Consider the following 21,244-nt stretch of genomic DNA (forward strand, 5'->3'; position numbering starts at 1 on the left):
TCAGTTTGATTAGGTCCCATTGGTTTATTTTTGCTTTTACTTCTGTTGCCTTGGGAGACTGACCTGAGAAAAACATTTGTAAGGTTGATGTCAGAGAATGTTTTGTCTGTGTTCCCTTCCAGGAGTTTGATGATGTCTTGTCTTACATCTAAGTCTTTAAGCCATTTTGAGTTTATTTTTGTGCATGGTGTAAGGGTGTGTTCTAGTTTCATTGATTTGCACACAGCTGTCCAGGTTTCCCAGCAATACTTGCTGAAAAGACTGTCTTTTTCCCATTTTTTGTTCTTGCCTCCTTTGTCAAAGATTAATTGGCCATAGGTGTCTGGGTTTATTTCTGGGTTCTCTATTCTGTTCCATTGGTCTGTCTGTCTGTCTGTCTGTCTGTTTTGGTACCATTACCACAGTGTCTTGATGACTGTGGCTTTGTAATATTGCCTGACGTCTGGGAGAGTTATGCCTCCTGCTTGGTTTTTGTTCCTCAGGATTGTTTTGGCAATTCTGGGTCTTTTGTGGTTCCATATAAGTTTTTGGATTGTTTGTTCTGGTTCTGTGAAAAATGTCATGGGTGATTTGATAGGGATTGCATTGAATCTGTAGATTGCTTTGGGTAATATGGCCATTTTTACAGTATTAATTTTTCCCACCCAGGAGCATGGAATCTTCTTTAATTTCCTTGATTAATGTTTTATAGTTCCCAACATATAAGTCTTTCACTTCCTTGGTCAGATTTATTCCCAGGTATTTGATTTTTGGGGATGCAATTTTAAAAGTTATTTTTGTATTCCTTTTCTAATATTTCATTGTTAGTATACAGAAATGCAACTGATTTCTGAATATTAATCATATCCTGCCACTTTGCTGAATTTGTTGATCAGTTCAAGTAGTTTTTGGTTGAATCCTTAGGGTTTTCTATATGTAGTATCATGTCATCTGCATACAGTGACAGTTTTACCTCTTCTCTTCCTATTTGGATCCCTTTTATTTCTTTTGTTTGTCTGATTGCTGTGGCTAGGACTTCCAGTACTATGTTGAATAACAGTGGTGAGAGTAGGCATCCTTGTCTTGTTCCAGATTTTAGTGGGAAGGCTTTCAACTTTTCTCCATTGAGGATTATATTTGCTGTGGGCTTGTCATAAATGGCTTTTATTATTTTAAGGTATGTTCCCTCTGTACCCACTTTGGTACAAATTTTGATCATGAATGGATGTTGGACTTTGTGAAATGCTTTTTCTGCATCTATTGTGGTTCTTGACTTTTCTTTTGTTAATGTGGTGTATGAGGTTGATTGATTTGCGTATGAGAGAACATACTTGAAATAATTTATATACTCTTAAATTTGTTGAAGTTAGCTTCGTGCCCCAGTACGTGATCAATTCTTGAGAGTGTTCCATGTGCACTTGAGAAGAATGTATATTCTGATTTTTTTGGATGTAATGTCCTGAAAATGTTGATTAAGTCTAACTTTTCTGTTGTGTCATTTAGGATCTCTGTTGCCTCATTGATTTTTCTGTCTAGAGGATCTGTCCATTGATGTGAGTGGGGTGTTAAAGTCTCATACTATGATTGTATTCCCATCAGTTTCTCCTTTTGTATCTGTTAGTATTTGTTATAGGTTCTCCTATATTAGGGGAATATGTATTGATGATTGTGATATCCTCTTCTTGAATGGATCCTTTAACCATTAAATAGTGTCCTTCTTTGTCATTCTTTATGGCCTTCATTTTAAAGTCTATTATGTCTGATATGAGTATTGCAACTCCTGATTTCCTGTCTTGTCCATTGGCATGAAATATCTTTTCCCATCTCCTCACTTTCAATCTATATGTGTCCTTTGCCCTAAGGTGAGTTTCTTGTAGACAGCAGATTGAAGATTTTTGCTTTCTTATCCAATCTGCCATTCTGTGTCTTTTGATTGGAGCATTCAGTCCATTGACATTTAAGGTGATTATTGACAGGTATGTATTTATTGCCAGTTTAAACCTTGTTTTCCATTGATTCTATGTTTCTCTTCTTTTCTTTTTTTGTTTGGATGGTTTGCATTTATTTTATGCTTGAGTACTTTTCAGTTTTTGTGAATGTAGTGTTTGGTTTTGATTTGCAGTTGCCCTATTTTTTAAGTATGTTAATAACCCCTTCCTATATCTGCTTTCTTTAGCCTGGTGGTCATATAGGCTCAAACATCATTAAAATTAAAAAGTAATCTATATTTTCTTACTTTCCTTCCCCACATTGTATGATTTTGATGTCCTTTTTTTTTTTTTTTTTTTTTTTTTTTTTAACATCTTCATGTTTAGATCTGGCTTATTTAAGTGATTAGTTTCCAATTGTGGTTTCCTCCATCCTAATTCTTCTTACTTTTTTAAAATTTATTTATTTAGAGAAGCCCTTTCAGTATTTCTTTTAGAATGGGTTTAGTATTGCTGTACTCTTTTAGCTTTTGTTTGTTGGAAAAATTCTTTATTTCCCCTTCTATTTTAAATGATATTCTTGCTGGGTAGAGTATTCTAGGTTGCAAATCTTTCCTTTCAGCACTTTAGATATATCTTGCCACTCCCTTCTGACCTGTAGTGTTTCTGTAGAGAAATCAGCTGATAGCCTTATGGGGGTTCCCTTATAATTAACCCTTTGCTTTTCTCTTGCTGCCTTTAGAATCCTCCGTTTAACTTTTGCTGTTTTTTTTATAATATGTCTTGGTGTGGGCCTGTTTGGGTTCAACTTGTTTGGGGCCCTCTATGCTTCCTGTATCTTGCTATCAGTATCCTTTAGATTTGGAAAGTTTTCATCCATAATTTCTTCAAATATATTTCCAATCCCCTTTTCTTTTTCTTCTCCTTCTGTAATTGCTGTTATGGGTAGATTGGCCTGCTTTATATTATCCCATAGGTCTCTTATATTGCTTTCATGTTTTTTCATTTGGTTTTCTGTCTGCTGTTCTGATTGGGTGATTTCCATTATTCTATCTTCCACATCATTAATTCGTTCCTGTGCATTGTTCTTTCTGCTCTTTATTGCCTTTAGCTTAGTTTGCTTCTCTGCAAATGAATTTTCCAGTTTTTCTTGGCTCTTCCTTATATTTTCTAGTTCCTTTCTAAAGGAATCTGCATTACTGTTCATATCCTCTCTTAATTCCTTCAGTATTTTCACTATCTCCCTTTTGAACTCAGTATCTGTCAGACTGCAGAGGTCTTTTTCATTGCTGACTGCTTTAGGTGAATTCTCCTGTTACTTTAACTGGGAACGCTTTCAGAACGTCTCCATCTTGCTTGTGTTCTTCTTCTGTGAGTTTGGGGAAGCCAAACTGTAGTCTTGTAAAGCTACTTCTATGCAAGAGTTCCCCTTTGTGTTTTGGGAGGTGTTACTATTTATCTTTGGTGTGGGAGTATGAATATTTGCTGTCTTGTTCTTCAGTGTGAGCAGGCTGTTGTCCCCAGGATGCTCAGTGTGTTTTCAGGGAGAAGGAGGCAATGGGTAGGGCCAGCAGTCAGTTGCCTGGTCGTTGGGCTCTCAACGGCAGCAAGGACCTGCAGGAAGGTGGCATGGGATACTCCTAGTTGTAGGGCCCTGGGAGGTGGTAATGAGCTCTAGGCAGATCTACAAGGTGACCAGAGCATTTGGCAGTAGCAGCAGCAGGTTGTTTGAGTTCCCAGGGGATTGAGAACAACAACAGCTTGTGTTCAGTTGCAGTGCCCTCCTCTGAAGTGAGTGGAACAGCAGCAGGTGGTGCCTGTTCAGGGACCCCTAGTGGTAGCGGGCCACAACTGCTTCTGGAGTCAGTGATAACTGTGGTGGTTTGCCCCCACCACCTGTAGACCTTGCATGAAGCAACCCGTCTCACTTAGCCAACATAGGAGGTGCTGTACAGGCTGCTCCTAATTGGAGGATCCTGGGAAGCAACAGAGATCAGGTGTGTGGGCACTGCCTGGAGCATTTGGCAGTGGCAGCAGCAGGGCGGGTATGTTCCCAGGGGTGCGAGAGCACCAACAGGTGGTGTTCAGTCACAATGCCCTCTTCTGTGGTGCCCTTGCAGTGAATGGGGGCTGCAAGTGGTGTCTGTTCTCAGACTCCTAGTGGTGGCAAGCCACTCCCACCTCTGGAGACAGAGATAACTGCGGTGATTTTCCTCCACCTCCTGTAGACCATGCAAGAAGCACCTCGTCCTGCTTAGCCCCCCCAGGAGGTCGTGCACGAGCTGCTCCTTGTTGCAAGTTCCTGGGAAGGGACAGTGATCAAGTGTCTGGGCACCGCCCAGAGTGTTTGGCAGTGGCAGCAACAGGGCGGGTGTGCTCCCAGGGGAGCAAGAGCAACAACAGGGGGAGTTCCGTCACAGTGTCCTTCTCTGTGGTGCCCTCTGAGGTGGTTGGGGCTGCAGGTGATTTTTGTTCAGGTATCTCCAGGGGCGGTGGGCTACGCCCACCTCTGGAGTCAGAGATAACGCCGTGGTTTGCCGCCCACCACCTGCAAACCAGGCAAGCAGCACCCTGTCCCACTTAGCCCATGCAGGACATGCTGCACCAGCTGTTCCTAGTTGTAGAGTCTTGGAAAAGGACAGTGACCAAGTGTCTGGGCACTGCCCAGAGCATTTGCCAGTGGCAGCTGCAGGGCAGGTGTGTTGCCAGAGGGGTGAGAGCAACAGCATATGCTGCTTGGTTGCAGTTTCCTCTTTTTTTATTTTTTGCTAACCCCTGAGGTGACTGGGGTCTCAGGTGGAGGCCACTCACAGGCCCCCAATGGTGGCAAGCCACCCCTCCCTCTGGCCTCTGAGATGACCACTGCAGTCTGTCCCTGCCACCCGTAGATCGTGCAAGAGGCACCACGTTGCACTTAGCCCCCTGATACCCTTAGCCCACACAAGAGGTACCTGGCCACCAGTAGCCTGCACAAGAAGCACCCACTGTCCCCTAAACGATCAAGACGCTTCTTGCAGCCCATAGCCTGCGCCAGAGCCTCCCCGCCCTCTGAGAGCCCACGGGCATGCACACACTCTGGAGCAGGGACTTTCCTAGGGTGGTCTCCTCTCACCCTCCCCAACAATGGCGCCTTGCCTCTCCTGTGGGTCTGGACCTTCTTCCGGGTTTCCTCTGCCATGGCGTTCTACTCCCCCACCCATGGCACACTGCTCCTTAGTCCCTTAGGCTGTCTCCACACCACCAACACCAGTCCTCTCCCTGGGACTGACCTTAGGCTGTGGTGTCCAGGCCGGTGGTTCAGGTGGCGTGTGCGGCTCTCACTCTGCTTTGCTGTTCTCAGTCCAGCTACTGCGCTTTTCTCGGCGGCCTTGAGGTCCCTCCAACTCAGCTTATATTTTTCAGTCAGTTAGGTGTCTTCCCAGGAGATGGGTTCCTCTTCTCCTTCACAGCTCCCTCTCAGGAATGATAGTCCCATCCTGATTCCTTTTCTATCTCTCTCTTTTTTTCTTTTGTTCTACCCAGTTATGTCAAGAGTTTCTTGCCCTTTTTGGAGGTTTTAGTTCTTCTACCAGCATGCAGGTCATGTTCTGTGTGAGTCGTTTTACATGTAAATGTGTTTTTTTGATGTGTTTATGGGAGAAGGTGAGCTCGACCTCTCACTCCTCCAGCATCTTACTCCACCCCCCAAAAATATTTTATAGGTTTATATATTACATTCACTGAGGGCTTAATTCAACCAACCACAAAGAATCACCAATCCAGTCTTCCATTTTGGTGAACATGGAGAAGAGGCAATGGGGTAACAATCCGCTTCTGGTCTAGGGTTGAAGGGGAGGATTTCAAAATCTTCAACTCATTTCCAAAACCTGAATTGTCTTTATAGATGATGTAAAGAAAAGCTATTGAATTTTAATATGTGGCTTCTGTCTGATCACCTTACTGAACTTGATTATAAGTTGTAATTGTTTTTTGGTGATTCTCTTAGATTTTTTAGGTATATAAACATTTCATTTATAGGTAACGATAAACTTTTCCCTAATATTTTTGGTCTGTATGTTGTATAACATCCCCCCCAAAATAGAATAGTTGTTTAAAAGGATGAGTAATTCTTATAACAACACGAAAAGAGTCCTATATATCATGAAGAGAAAAAAATAGAGCCCTTTGACCCTAGTTAACTTTAATGATCTCCTGAAGACTGTCTCCAGGTACAATCACCTTGAGGGTCAGGGCTTCAGCATTTTGAGGGGACACAGTTCAGTCCGTAGCAGTGCCTAAACATTTTTGCTCAGCAGCCTCAGAAATCCTATGTTTATTTTATTTCCAACAGGATTTATTTGATCCTTTCTTATGATATTCTTAAGGCACTTACTTTACAGTGTGTCATAGAAATTTCATCTAAATTTAACCTTATGAATCATTTCCTCTTAGACACAAAATCGAATGAAGCTAATGGCGGACAATTATGAGGATGACCACTTCAGATCCTCCCATTCCAATCAAACCAATCATAAACCCTCCCCAGACCAGGTAAGACTGCGTTCGATTGTTTCGTGGAAACCCATATGCTTTTATTTTGATGTATTTTGTACTAGCATGTTATAGATTCTGGGCTGTAAGCTGAATAAAAATCAGTTTCTTTACTCAACAGATTTGAGGACAACAAAGAATCCTTAGGTTGAAATGAGGAAACAGTTTAATCTTCTCAGGGATACTTACTAATTTTCTTATTAAAGAGTGCCTTAGTGAGAAACAAAACTTGTCATAAGCTCAGTGAGGCACACAGAGTTGAGTGTAGGGGTAACTTGTTTACTCACAGCTGTAACCATCTCTGCTCATCACCTGTGAAATGTGGAGATTGAAGCTTAGTTTCTCCAGTCCCATTTCTTTGGTGGACCCCTCCAGTATGTGTCATTGCTAAATTGTTAGCTTCAACTTCTCATGCACGCAACAGAGACCATGATGAGTCAGCCTGCAGGGAAGCATATTCAACTCCAGTTTGGAGGAAGAAGGGAACTCTCCCAAGATCTTGAATATGATGGATGGGGGAGAGTGGTGAGCAGATTACCTCATATCCCATTGCCGAAAATCAGATTTCAGCGTCTCCATCACACTCAGTCTTAAAGCATATAGCTGAGGGAGAAAAATAATAAAGTAATCACATCCATATGACTAAAGAGTCAAGGGGAACTCCTCCACTAAACATCTCCTCGAAGTGATAGCAGAACTTCGTCTTAAGAGAGGAAGAAGAAATATTGCAGATGAAAGCAGCGATATCGAAAATGCAGTTTTTCCTAAAGTTCAGAAGGTATAGTTGTGGTATGATGACATTTACTGAGCCAGCTGAGGCAGACCTGCTATTTTGGGGGAGAAATAGTACAATCTTAAATGTAGGCAAAATGCAGAGCTGTCAGTCTTTCCTGCCAAGAAATCATTTTGCTGTTTCTGTCCACTTCTTGATACCTGGAATTAAGTTTATGCCAGTGAATATGAGATGAGTGTTAGAGCCTTCCCCTGAAACAGGTTTTGCTGATAAATACAAGGACTTGGGTGCCTGGGAGTAGTGGGAGGCAAGCAGAAATGGGTAAAAGTTGAGGAAAGGACCAAAAATAAAGACAAGCCTCCAACTTGCTACTTTTGGCCAGACCCAGCACTGGCCGGAGACACATCTTGGGGAGGTAGGCGGTCTAGGTGCCCTTGCAGACTGAGCCCGGGTCAGAACTGATGTGAGAGGGTCAGGCGGGTAGAGATCGTGTTCTGCTGCTACATCATATGTGTCTGTTTTGAATACTAACCAGCTCTTTTTCGTCCCCATGCTGCTCTGGGCTCTTTGCCACCCCTCCCGGTAGGATGAGGAGGAGGGTATATGGGCATAGTCAACCACATCCTCCTAGTTCAGCCATTTTGTTCAGAACGGTGAGCAACGGCTTTCCTGAGCTACAGAAATGTGTTTGTTTGCGTTCACTTTTTTTTCATACAATCACCCTCACGTATTGTTTCTCTATGATTCATTAAATCTTCAGTGTGCTTTGTGCTTTCTCATTTTCACTTGATCCCTGTGTGTATTGCTATGCTTCTGACATAGCAGGGTTTGGGTTTGGTTTTTTTTTCCCCCTCGTTGTGTGTTAATAGTCACTTTTGTAATTTCTTACACATTTTTGGGAGAACTTCCAGGGCATATGACTAAATTTCTCCCATCATTTTATTTGTAAATATCCCCTCTAGCATGTTTTTGGTGTCCTGGTAAGGTTCATAGTGATTTACATCAAACTGAAAATAAAAAATTGATCACATACTCTGCCAGTAGCTTTGGGATATACTTTCATGATAAGTAATAATATATTGTCCTAGAAGAAAGAAAGAAAAAAAAAAAAAAAAAACCTGTACCATGGACTAAAAACCCTTAGTTTCTCTCTGTATAAGAATGATCTGAAGTCTCAGGGTCAGTAGTTTTTCCAAAGTGCCGTCCTGGGGCATCCCCTAGGGTTTGGACATTACTCCCAAACTATCCTTAAAAATAAAGAAAAGTAAAAAAGTAAATAAAGACTTTTTAAAAAGTCAATCTAAAGACTCCTTTCCTCTCTTTTATGGATTGCTGCTGGGTTAAACAGTTGCCAGGACCCTGTCTAAATTCTCCTTTCCAGGCCAATTGGCTAGAATAGAGTCCAGCTGTGTCAGGATCTCCCTTTGATCTGATGCCCTGGAGGTTTGACTGAGGAAATCCTTTTCTTAGAAAAAGTAATAATCATGATGAATAAGTTCACACATACTGGTGGCCTTGCTCTCCCTGGATTCACTGCCCTGCTTATTGGTGATCTCACTCTTCTGGAGTCAATTCTCCCTGAAAAGTCTGTGTCTTGGTGTTACCCTTCTTAAAATGCTGAGGACTGTGTAGACCTCTGACTGGCAGCCACAGCCAAGAAAAAGGATGAGGTAAGTTGTGGAAGGGCATGCACTTCGAGGATGGCTCTGTCCTGAGGCTTTGAGGGAAGCTGAAATGCATGGTGCCAACCAGAAAGCTCTTTGGGTCTAAACGCTGCATGCCAGACAGAGCTGAAGCCAAGAAAATCAGTGTGTTCCTTCTCTTTATCTTCTCTACACCCTACAAGGGTAGGTATTTGTGGGGCTGTGCACTGGCTGAACATGGTTACCAGGCTCCTCCTCCCGGATGAAGCCGCCATGTTGTTTTGGCGGAACATGGAAGCTTCCCAGCGCACCTCAGCAGGAAGCCCCCCACATGCAGGAGCAGGGCTGTGTTTTGATTGTACTCCCTTTTCCAGCCAGTGGAAGAAACACTGTAGGTGTTACAGGAAACAAGGCCCTTAGGCAGCTTCCCAGGAGACTAAGAAATGAGCAGACCTTCACATAGCCTTGTTCTTGTGTCTCCTCTCTCACAGTAGAACAAACTCCCAGCAAGTGTTCAAATGCTACAGGTTTTTTTTTTTTTTAAGTACTGTGCCATTGATCCTAATGCATTAAAGTATTAACTGTCATTGTCTTAACAAAGTGCAGTTGCAGTTAACTGGCCTCAGTAGGAGTTTCTATGATACAGTATCTCAGATTTTCTAAAATGTGCTGTAAATATTATCAAGGGTTTACCTAAAGAAAAGCATGAGTGACTCCTAAAACATTGCTCAAGTCTCGACATGCTATCTAGTTTCCTTGCTAATTCTATAGAGAACAGATTTTCTTACCAAAATTTCAAACTTTAGTGATTTATCTTATCAAACTTAAGAATATAAATAATGTTTTGTGTGTAAAAATGTTTTAAAACATCATATATACCAGTAGTATGAGTGTTACTAGATGTAATCAATTCTCAAATGGGAAGAGAATCACAGATGTGTAGGGCTGGGAGGGGTCCAGGCCATGTCATGAGAAGTGGTGGAGCCTGATGGTTAAGAGTCCAGGACTTGGAGCAGGTCCTGATGCCACCACTTACTGGTGGTCCTTGGTGTCAGACAAGGTGTGACTCTCTCTGTGCTTCCTTTTCTTCATGAGTTAGAGTCATGAACTCTGCAGCCAGACTTTGAATCTAGACTCCTCCACTTTCTGTGGCCTTGGGAAAGTAACTTCATCTCTGAAGCCCAGCTTCTTTGTAAATTGGATTTGTTAATAGTACCTACTGTATAGGTTGTTGGAAAGATTAACAAGTTAATGTATGTAAAATGCTTTGCACAGTGCCTTCCACCAGCAAGTGCTTTATACTGTTGATATTTTTATTGTTGCTGTTGTCCACAGCCACACCACCCTGAATGTGCCCAATCTCGTCTGTTGTTGCTGTTGTCACTGTTTACTTGAACCCATCTCCAGGAAGGAGTAAGCTCTCAGTAAATATTAGTTACTATTGCCAATATCTAGTCCAGTACCCTCATTTTATAGGTGCAAAAAAAGGATTTGGGATTGTGATAAAGTCCCCAGGCATTTCAGTGGTTTGGAATGAGGGACCATAGGAGTTCCCTGGTGTCTCAGCAGGTAAAGGATCCCACATTGTCACTGCTATATCATGGGTTCAGTCCCTAGCCTGGGAACTTCCAGATGCTTCGGGCAAAGCCAAAAAAAAAGAAAAACCAGAGAGGAACTGTAGACTGTAGCTGACAGCCAAGCTATGTCCGTGATTTTGTGTCACTTTTATCACCAAGAATTTAGTCTTCTATGTGTGAGGAATTTTTTTTCCCTTGGGAAAAACACCTTGAATTTTATAAAGAAATTACCTACAAAAGAAATTTGGGGAGTTCCCGTCGTGGCGCAGTGGTTAACGAATCCGACTAGGAACCATGAGGTTGTGGGTTCGATCCCTGCCCTTGCTCAGTGGGTTAACGATCCGGCGTTGCCGTGAGCTGTGGTGTAGGTTGCAGACTCGGCTCGGATCCTGCATTGCTGTGGCTCTGGCGTAGGCTGGCAGCTACAGCTCCGATTAGTCCCCTAGCCTGGGAACCTCCATATGCCGTGGGAGCAGCCCAAGAAATGGCAAAAAAAGACAAAAAAAAAAAAAAAAAAAAAAAAGAAAGAAAGAAATTTGGCTATTGAAACTTTCTTTGAAAGTTTTTGCTGTCAAGCAGTCCTTTTAAGACATGCAGAGTATCACAAGCTTTATCCACACTTAGAAAATGCAGCGGTGTCCCTGGTTTCTCCTGAAGCCTGTAGGAAGCCTGTGCAGTGTACCCCTGCACTCTCTGTCCCTCAGATTTGTGTTTTCTTCTGTCATACTTTTCCCTTACAGCGGAAGCTTGGCCCCTGAGGGCAGGGACTTCAGTATGCTTACTGTTGTATTCCCATCACCTGGAACAAAGCCTGGTATACAGTAGGCCCTCAATAGACATGTATTGAATTAATCAACTTCTGAACCCATGAAATCCAGAAAACAAACAGTAAAGTTTACATTGAAACCAAGAGCACAAAATTAGCTGTTATCTTTAATATCAGCATTGCTAGTGCAGTAGGGAGGTTCTGAAAGGAGAGATAAGAAAGGTGTCTAGAAACCAAAGACCTATAAACCCGTGGCATATGGAGGTTCCCAGGCTAGGGGTGAATTGGAGCTGTAGCTGCTGGCCTACAGCACAGCAACACAGGATCCAAGCCACATCTGGGACCTATATCATAGCTCACAGCAATGCCGGATCCTTAACACACTGAGTTAGGCCAGGGATTGACTCTTTGTCCTCGTGGATGCTAGTCAGATTCATTTCCACTGAGCCACAACAGGACCTCCTAGAGATGATGTAAATATTAACACAAGCTCTTAAGACAAGTGTTTTAAAACAAATGTCTTTTATTCTCTTGGCATTGCCTTTGGCCCGTCCTAATTGGGGTGTTCACATAATCTCCTTATCAGTTTGAAACATTCTAAAATTATTCTGTTGTGTTAGTACTGCAATGGAAGTCTTTAAGCATCTAAAGAAGGGAGAGGTGTGAAATCATCTTGCAGAACTGAATGGGGTAGTGAGGACTGGGGTCACTCAGTGAGTTAAAGAATCTGGCATGGCCGTGAGCTGTGTTATAGGTCACAGATACAGCTCAGATCCTGGGTTGCTGTGGCTGTGGCATAGGGCAGTGGCTGCAGCTCCAATTTGACCCCTAGCCTGGGAACTTCCACATGTCCCAGGTGTGGCAAGAAAGAGAGGAAGGAAGGAAGTGGGGAGGGAGGGAGAAACTGAAGGATGTCGATACTAATTTGTTACCACTTAATATACCATTGAGGGAGTTCCCGTCATGGCTGAGTGGAAACGAATCTGACTAGTATCCATGAGGATGCAGGTTCAATCTCTGGTCTCGTTCATTGAGTTAAGGATTTGGCATTACTGTGAGCTGTGGTGTAGCTTGCAGGTGCAGCTCAGATCTGTTATGGCTGTGGCTGTGGCTGTGGCCAGCCGCTGTAGCTCTGATTGGATCCCTGGCCCAGGAACCTCCATATGCCGCGGGTGCAGCCCTGAAAAAAAAAAAAAAAAAAAAGGCAAGAAAAAGAAAGAAAATACCTATTAAGTCCCAGACACTTATTTTAAGCTTATAAGCACATTATAAGCATATTTTTATTCTGTTGAACACAACAATCCTAGAAGATAGACACCATTCTCATCACTTTACTGCTAAAGAAACTGAACTGCAGGGGGAAAAAAAAGTAGAAACTGCATTCACATTCACATAGCCTGTAGGTAGTAGAGGCTAGACTTGAACCCATATATATCTAAGCCAAAATTTTACCCACCCCCAATAAAGAAATATAGCTAGAAGGGTTCTTCAGACGTTGTTATGCTTTTATAATCATACTAATTATGAGAAAGGAGAGTAAGGACATTCAAGTAAAAATTAGTGGAGAGTTCCCTTGTGACTTAGCAGGTTAAGGGTATGGCATTTTCACTGCTGTGGTGCAGGTTCAACACCTAGCCTGGGAAATTCTGCATACCACAGGCGAGATTAAAAAAAAAATTAGTGAAGAATATCAGTAAGAAACTCCTCTTAAAAACCTAGCTGAACAAGTAAAAAGGGCATCTATGGTAGTGTCAGGAATGAAAAACTTTCTCCTCTATCCTCTTAAACTGATAAAAGATTAATAGGAGGGAAAAAAAACAGATTTAACTACATTTGAATGCACAAGAATGTAGCACAAAAAAAAAAAAATGTGATTCTCAGAGGCAGTTACATTGGGGGCTTATGTACCATCCTAACAAAGGGCAGTAAAGTGTGGAGAAGCCGTTAGGCAAAGGAAAAGGAGTTTCGGGTTTCTGGAGAGGGAATAAGTTATGGGAAGGTGACTTGGAAATGTATGGTAAATAAGGATTATTTAGTAAGATTTTGTTGCAAATAAGAATCTCTAGTGGTAATTGTCATCTCTGGAGTTGTTCTTTTTCTGGTACAGGAGAGGGAGACACATTTACAAATGGAAATGTATGTTACCTTTTGCATGTGTCTGTTCAGCACCTTTTGTTAAAAAAGACTGGCTTGCTCCATCACATTGCCTTTGTCAAAGATCAGTTGACTGTATTTCTGTGGGTGTATTTTGGGACTCTCTCTTGTGTACCATCGCTCAATTTGCCTATTCTTTTGTCAGTACCGCACTGTCTTGATCACTGTTGCTTTATGGTAAGTCTTGAAGTTTGGTGGTGTTGGTCCTTTCCTTACTCTAAAAATCCTCAAGGCAGTTAAAGACCATCCACCTGGCTGTCTTAGGCAGGAAAATAGGAGAGGCCCACACCACCAAAAGGAGGCTCACTCTAGTCATCCCTTTTCCTCTCTTGTTTCTTTTCCTCAGAAATTAACAAACTAAAACTGGTTTTGACAGTTTTTAAAGAGAAACAAAGTAAACACTGAAGATACCCCTTGTGATTTTCTTTACCCAGCCATCTGCTGGAAAGCCTGTCTTGAGGAGAGCCAGCTGATGATATATGTACTCCACAGTTCAACAGTGACTCACTAACTCACAGCCAAGGAAAATGCTGGAGTGGCTTGGGACTTCAAGAAGCCTTTATTTCAGTCTTTAAAACCCAAGAAACGTTTCTTTCTGTTTCATTGCTATTAAATGCCTTTTAGCTTTGGAATAGCATATCAATGCTTAGACTTTGGTACCGGAAGCATCTCTTTCAAAATCGTTTTTCTGTTTTTTGAAGCATGCATGTATAATTTGGATGAGGCAGTTGTTCTGGATTCTGTTTAATAGTTGGGAATTAGAGTATAATTTGGTATGATGATGTTGCTACATGTTCTGTGGGGATAGTAGTATTTTCTGCTATGGTGGATGGCATCCTCTTCTACTTCCTGCTTTCCTCTCTTTCCCCCAAAACTTCTAATATCAGCCCTTCGTAAACAGAGCAGAGAAATAAACATTCTGCCCCAGCATTCTCGCCAAATCCTGAATCTCTGATTCAGCCAAGAAGAGAGGTACCAGTCATCTGGTAGCAGTACCTATCCAGCCTTACTTCACGTAGGGAGTGGAACAGAAAAAGAAGTGTTACCGAGATAATCATTCCCCCATGGATGAAGATGTCACGTGCATCATTCCACTTTGGTGTCATTTTTGCTTTGTGGAAAGACTGAGGGACACTGCTGATCTGTTTACATCACTTGGACAAAGCTTTCAGCTTTTAGCACAACCTTTCAACTGCTAGTATTTTTCTCTGACAGACTTAGTGCTAGGATCAGCTCTCATTTTTCTGGTGCTAATGCATTGAGCTATTAAGTTTTTCAAAGTTCAGATACGTCTGTTCAAAACATGAATTAATCTGAGAAGAATGTAGACAGCTGTTTGATATAATTAAAAAAGCATTGAATGAAGGTCAGAAATTTCACATAATTCATTACCCTCTTGGAACCTCAGTTTATTCATCTCTACATGAACTATCTTATTTTTCTTAAGGCGGTGTAATAAATGTGAAAGCAGTTTGTAAATTCATAATTTGCTTTTATTTGCCAGCCTACACATAGCCAGCTTCCCTTCTATATAGCTTGTGTGCAGTATCTGACATCTGACACAGAGAGTCTTAGTTTTTAGAACAATTTTTACAGTTAAGTCAGAAGAATGCTGATGAGCGCAAGATGTAATTGTTTGATATCGTTTCTGTATTTTTAGGGTTAGTCTCTCTTCCTAAAAATCAGTGTTCTTGAAAGCCTACACACTTTCTGATGACTTGCAGAAACTCCCAGAATTCTAGGATCTTTGCTCTGGGCTACAGCTTTGGCAAAATTAAATGACAACAAAGTCATAAGCTTTGTGGACTATAATAGTTCTTACAGCGAGATATAGTAGCACACACTAGTTCAGATTTGAAAGTTCTATCAACATTATCATAGAAATAGAATAATTGCTTTTATTTCCTAATTATAATCATGTCTAAAACACATCACCCCAGGTTTTTTCCACGATGTTTTGTCTGCCTTTGTACCTATTGATCTTTTTTCCGTCATAATTTAGAATGGTCTGTGACCAGGCCAGATTCTATCTTTCTTTTTTTTTTTCCTTTTTTTTTTTTCTTTTTTTTTTTTTTTGGAAAGTATACTTTCTGTTTTATTTTTCCCAGAGGATTCATAGTTTCTCTTCTACACGTAAAGGTTCAGCACCTTCCCCGGGCTTTGGCAGAGGTCTTGGGGCAGTACCACGGGTCCAAGTCGGGTGGGGCATTTGGTCCTCTGAGCTTCAGTAAAATGATGCCCAGTGCCTGAGAGGAATGGCCCCTCCCACACAGTGCATCGTGTCACCTACAGCTTGAGACCCTTGCCCCGAAGCCGTCCTGACAGCCTCTCTGGTGTTTCAGTGATGACCGTCGTAATAGCCTTGTCCTCAGGCACACATGGGCACGGCTGGTAAGTGAGTTGCACGTGGCCATGGCCCCTTTTGTCCTTCTTTTCTTGGTCATCTGTGAGGCACTGACCCAAGAGCTCCACTCTTCTCATAGGTGAACACTTCCCTGCTAGGACTCCTCCGAGACGGCTGCCTCTTTCTTCCTCCTGCGGCCCCCAGTGACCCCCCCAGGAACCACACGCGGGGTACTCCAGGTCAATTTACATGTTTTTCTTCCCAACCAAGATTTCCCTGATAACTGACCACCAGCCCGGAACTATCTTGAGTCCCCCTCACCTGCTCCTTTTCTGAAAGCCCAGACCGAGTCTTCCAGAACCAGAAGGCAGGAGCATGCCCGCTCTCCAGGAGGGGAGCAGACCTTGCTGTCTCCCCTGGATTTACACGTACCCCTTCCCGCTGCCCACCCCTCACATGCCATGTCAGTCTCTGCGAGGCTGCCTTGTGTGAGGCCAGGTGCCTCCATGCACATCCAGGCTCCCGCCTGGGAAGGTGGATTGGGAGGAGGAGGAGGAGCGCTGCAGTCCTCACCAATCGCTTAAATTTGAAAAGGGAAAAGAAGAGTTGCCCATAGTCCTGCTGTGCAACAGGTCTCAGCTGACCTGCTGCGGCACAGCCCAGTGCTAGTGTTACTCTTGTGTGGTAGTGATGTCATCATATACATGCACATCTGAGCCTTCTAGTGTCTGCCTTTTTCAAATGTAATATTACATCACTCCCCCCTCCCCCCCGTGACACTGACAGCGCATATTTTCTTGTGTCCCCCGTAGCAATCCCATTATTTTATAGCCTTTTAGTTTGGAGATGGACAGCATGCTTTGCCTCTAGACGTGATTTGAGGCCAGTTCAGTAGCTGTGTAATTTCCCACCAGTTGCCTAACCTCTCTTTGAAGTGTTGGGTTCCTCTTTGTTAAATGGCAATGATAAAACCTTTAGCAAAGGTTCTTGTGAGAATTAAATGCAATAGTATATTCAGTGCACTTAGCCCTCTGCCTCGTGCACGGGAAATGCTCCATAAGGGACAGTATGTGATGTTGGTAGTGGTCGTGATAAAAATCCTAGAATATTTATAAGAGCCTTCAATGCCACTGTTGATAGATTTATCCTTTCTCGTAACACTGTAACATTCCTCTCATTGTGCAAATAACCCACAATCCCAGTAATTAACTTTCCCTGTAGCAAAAGAAATTATTCTTCTTCTCTAATCTCTGACTGAATTGTTAATGATTTCACCAGAACTGCCTGAGCAACAACACAGCTGCCTCCCCAAGGTGTCCGTGTGGGAGGCCAGCCACAGACGTTCGGTCAGACTTAATCACCTTTCAGAAACACGCATGGCAGCAGGTGACTTTTTCTTCCTAAGTTTTCTTACCTGAGGATGGTTTTTTAGACCATAGAAAGAAGCAGAAGCCACCACCTCTGCATGGTGGCTCTAAGTAACTCTTTCTTAACATTTTTTTTTTATTTTATTGGTGTATAGTTGACTTACAATGTTGTGTAAGTTTCTGGTGTACAGCAAAGTCAATCAGTTATATACATATACGCATATCCATTCTTTCTCGGATTCTTTTCCCATATAGGTTATTACAGAACATTCAAATCTGTGTAGATTCTCGACAGACTTGGTGCTTATACAGGCTGAGCAGAGGCAGAGACCTCTTAGGCCACACGAGTAAGTTGTAAGTAGTTTGGGGGAGAGACCTCTCAGTGTATTTTTAAGACATGATTTATAGAGTTCCAAGGTACATTCTACATTTTTGTTGTTGCTGCTGAATGATTTAAGGGGATATTGTCCTATAACCTACTTGATTTATTTCTCAGACTGAAAATTGCAGTGCTTTAAACATCTCTGAAACATAAGCTCTCAGATCCATGAGTTCTTATCTTAACAGTTATGAGCATTTGTCTAAAAAGGAAGTGCTGTCTTCCTCCTGTTCATAGTATTATTTGTGACTTAGACATTCTTCCTGGACAATAAAAATATCCTTGCACTGCATGCAAAATAAAATCCTTCACATCCTAATTGTTTTTCAGTCCTTTGAAAATGAGGGGACCCTCCAGAGTACTCCAGTAAATAGTTTTATTTATTTATTTATTTCGTCTTTTTAGGGCCACACCCACGGCCTATGGAGGTTCCCAGGCTAGGGGTCAAATCAGAGCTATAGCTGCCAGCCTATACCACAGCCACAGCAATGCCAGATCCGAGCCATGCCTGTGACCTACACCACACCTCATGGCAATGCCAGATCCTTAACCCACTGAGCAAGGCCAGGGATGGAACCTGTGTCTTCATGGATGCTAATCAGATTCATTTCTGCTGAGTCACAACAGGAACTCCTCCAGTAAATAGTTTGTGAAAGAAAAAACAGGTTAGTTTTTACCCTAAAGAAAAGTTGCATCTGATTATTTAAAGCTTTATGCATTTGTAGTAGATATTTTTAATCTTTTCATTTACTCTGTACCCCTAACAGGTTAGCCTGTCATTGACACCATTCCTGTGTATTGGTTTCCCAGCCAGTATCCACTCCACCTTCTAAAATACATTGTCAGGTTTATTACTCACCCCTCAGTTAACATATGAGGGGACCCCTTTTAATACCAGTTTTGGAAGACAGGCCTAATCCTTCCCTCTTATAGCACGTTTTTATTTTATGGAGCTATATTTGGAGGATCTGATTTGACTCATATCTTATCTGAACTATTAAACAACAGCCTTGTTACAATAGGGTTCTACAGTCTTTCTTTCATTAACTTGTCTTCGGCTTCTCCCTAATTTGTTATTTTCTATACATTCTCTCTGTCTTTGGGATCACTGTCTGTTTTGGGTTAAAGGAATATTTTCTTGGACACAAAAATGCATCATCAACCCAAACAAAAATGCTGTTCTCCCTTGATGTGTCTTCCGCCTTCCTCCTGATCCCGGGATGACGAGGCTAAAGTTTCCAGCTGGGTCTGGCAGTCAGAATTTCTGGGATAAATTAAATGAGCACACTTGATTGAGGTGAAGCTGGACTGTATCAATGTCTTCCTATTATCCTAGGAGATCAAAGCAGAGCGCAAATAGAGGCTTAGTCTTAAAGTATTCAAAACAGATGGCTGGTTCTTTTTGGTGAAGATTCAGGCTTTAAGGCAAACCACTTGCTCATAGGACTTCATTTCTTTCCACTGAAAGATAGTCCACACTGAACATATACCGCTCTTTCTTCCTCCGTTTCAAAACTAGACCCACAGATTTTTCTGCATGCAGAGGCATCTGGCAAACCTAGGAAGCTCTTACACTCTCTGGGTTCCTTCTTATGTGAATATAAAATAAGTTATCCAAATTTTTCTCTCGGCATTTTGGATATTAAATGAAAACATCTTAAATGTTTAAATCCTTATAGTCATTTTGTTAATGGGTCACTGTTTAAAGTATAGTGTTCACACTGTTTTACCTTCCAGAAATTGAACCCAGGTATTTATCCCTGACTTTACAAACTAAAATGCTCGTTCTCCACACTCTATCAGTGACATCTGGGTCCTAAGATCACACATAGAATATGTTTTGTTTACAACAGACAAATTTTTTTAAAAAACAGACTGAAATGAGAAAATTATCTTCAAAATGTTTATTGGGGAGTTTCCTTGTGGCTCAGTGCATTAAAGGTTCAGTGTTGTTGCTGCTGTAGTGCAGTTTCAATTCCTGGCCCAGGAATTTCTGAATGCCACGGGTGCAGCCAAAAAAAAAAAAAAAAAAAAAAAAAAAACATTTGTGGGAAGTGTCTGCACCACACTAGGCATATGGATTAAAATAGATGTTTCAGAGTTTCCTTCGTGGCTCAGCGGTTGGCAAACCCAACTAAGAACCATGAGGATACGGATTCAATCCCTGGCCCTGCTCAGTGGGTTAAGGATCGGCATTGCTGTGAGCTGTGGTGTAGGTCGCAGACGCGGCTAGGATCCCAAGTTGCTGTGACTGTGGCATAGGCCAGCAGCTACAGTTCCAATTGGACCCCTAGCCTGGGAACCTCCATATGCTGCAAGTGCAGCCCTAAAAGACCAAAAAAAAAAAAAAAAAAAAAGTATAAAAAATTATAGGAAAACCCAGGTCTCCAGCACAGACTCAAGGGCTCACAGAGGAGGTAAGCTTGTTCCTTATCTTGAAGGAGCAGTGGGCGTTTGCCAAGCAGATATAAGCTAAATTTGGTGTACTCTTAGTAGTTCACTGTGAAGAGTGCTCAGGGTGTGTATTAATTATCTGTTTCTACGCAACCCATTGCTGGCAAACGTGGCAGCATGAAAAACAGTAAACCCATTATCGCAGTGGTGTCTGTGGGTCATGAATTCAGGAGCAGCCTGGCTGGGCAGTTCTTACTTGAGTCTCTCCTGGGTTTGTAGTCCGGGTGTCATTTGGGACTGTCGTCATCCAAAAGCTTGACTGGGGATGAAGAGTCCAGTTCCAGGACAGCTCACCCACAGTTCATGGCAAGAACCTTGGTTCGTTCCTTGTACAGACTGAGAGAGCAGAGCAAGGAGGAAGCTACGGTGACTCTTATGTCTTGGAATCAGAAATCACATGCTGCCACCTCTGCTGCTTTCTCTTCCCTCTAAATGAGCCACCAAGACCATCCTGAACTGAATGGGGCAGAGTGTCAGGCTTTACTTTTTAAGGGGAGGAATGCCAAAGAACTTGTGGACCTATTTTTAAAGCTCCATGAGTGTCAGGAAGGGGGTGACAAACCACAAGCCTGGTGCCATCAGCAGCAGGTAGATCACCATGACCTTTGTGTGCTGCCAAAATCTGTGGGGGATGGGCAGGACGGGGGAGTGCTGGAAGCAAGAGGGCCAGCGAGCTTCTGACCTCCTGGAAGAGGATGCTGAGGCCTGGATGCTACAGTGCTGGAAGAGTTAGAGGGGTGGGGACATGTTCATATCAGGAAGCTCTGGTTTTCAGAAATGTCCCAAATTGTTTCCAGTCTTCTTTGCTTTAGAAAATGGAGAACACCGTCTAAAGGCCCATTACTGTTCAGAAAGCTAAGTCGCCTGCAGGAGCAGTTCAGATAAACGGCACTGAAAGAAGGCCCATGTGTCCCGTGATGGCATGGTGCCCGGACGTTGAGTGACTAAGCCCCCAGCCACATTCCTGGGTCAGGTCGCCTCTCCGGGCCTTGAATCTCTCCTTTAGAAAGTAAAGGAGGGGGGTGTAGATGACCTCAGTGACCTCTAAAATGACTTTCCCTGTGCTCAGTTGACCCAGCTAGTGTTTTATGCTTGCTTAGCCTTGAGAACATTTGACTCAATAGAAACATTTGGTCTATACACAAGCATTTAAATAAGTTATACCAATGTCAAGGAATTTTCACTGAGTATTTGCCGGAGCTGAAGCTAAGTTCATTCAGTTTCTTTGTCAATTTTCTATACATGTGGTTGAAAATGTCGAACTTTTTCAATATTCTTATTTTACTGAATCATTTTAGTATCAATTCTTTTCCATGTTTAAACTTTGTAATCATTTTATTTATCAATCAGGGATTTCGTCCAGATCAAATTTTACTAATTAGAACCTCTT

General features: G+C 42.4%; 1 protein-coding gene across 29 annotated transcripts in view; it reads left to right on the forward strand.

The window, feature by feature from the left end:
• Window positions 1-21,244, forward strand: part of ERC1 (ELKS/RAB6-interacting/CAST family member 1) — a 359,940-nt gene that overhangs the window by 297,198 nt on the left and 41,498 nt on the right. For 15 of the 29 annotated variants that reach the window (XM_084957042.1, XM_084957046.1, XM_084957053.1 and 12 more), the window contains one exon: window positions 6,339-6,437. In XM_084957042.1, the coding sequence (XP_084813168.1) occupies window positions 6,339-6,437 (99 nt within the window). Of the gene's footprint in view, window positions 1-6,338; window positions 6,438-7,756; window positions 7,824-21,244 lie in introns of all 29 variants that reach the window. The other 14 variants (XR_014804001.1, XR_014804004.1, XR_002344313.2 and 11 more) reach the window with 1 other exon arrangement.

This window comes from Sus scrofa, chromosome 5 (genome assembly GCF_054392235.1).
Source record: "Sus scrofa isolate SSC_HxYL_T2T_F1_AM1 chromosome 5, Sscrofa_HxYL_maternal_Yorkshire_Landrace_v2.0, whole genome shotgun sequence".
NCBI lineage: Eukaryota > Metazoa > Chordata > Mammalia > Artiodactyla > Suidae > Sus > Sus scrofa.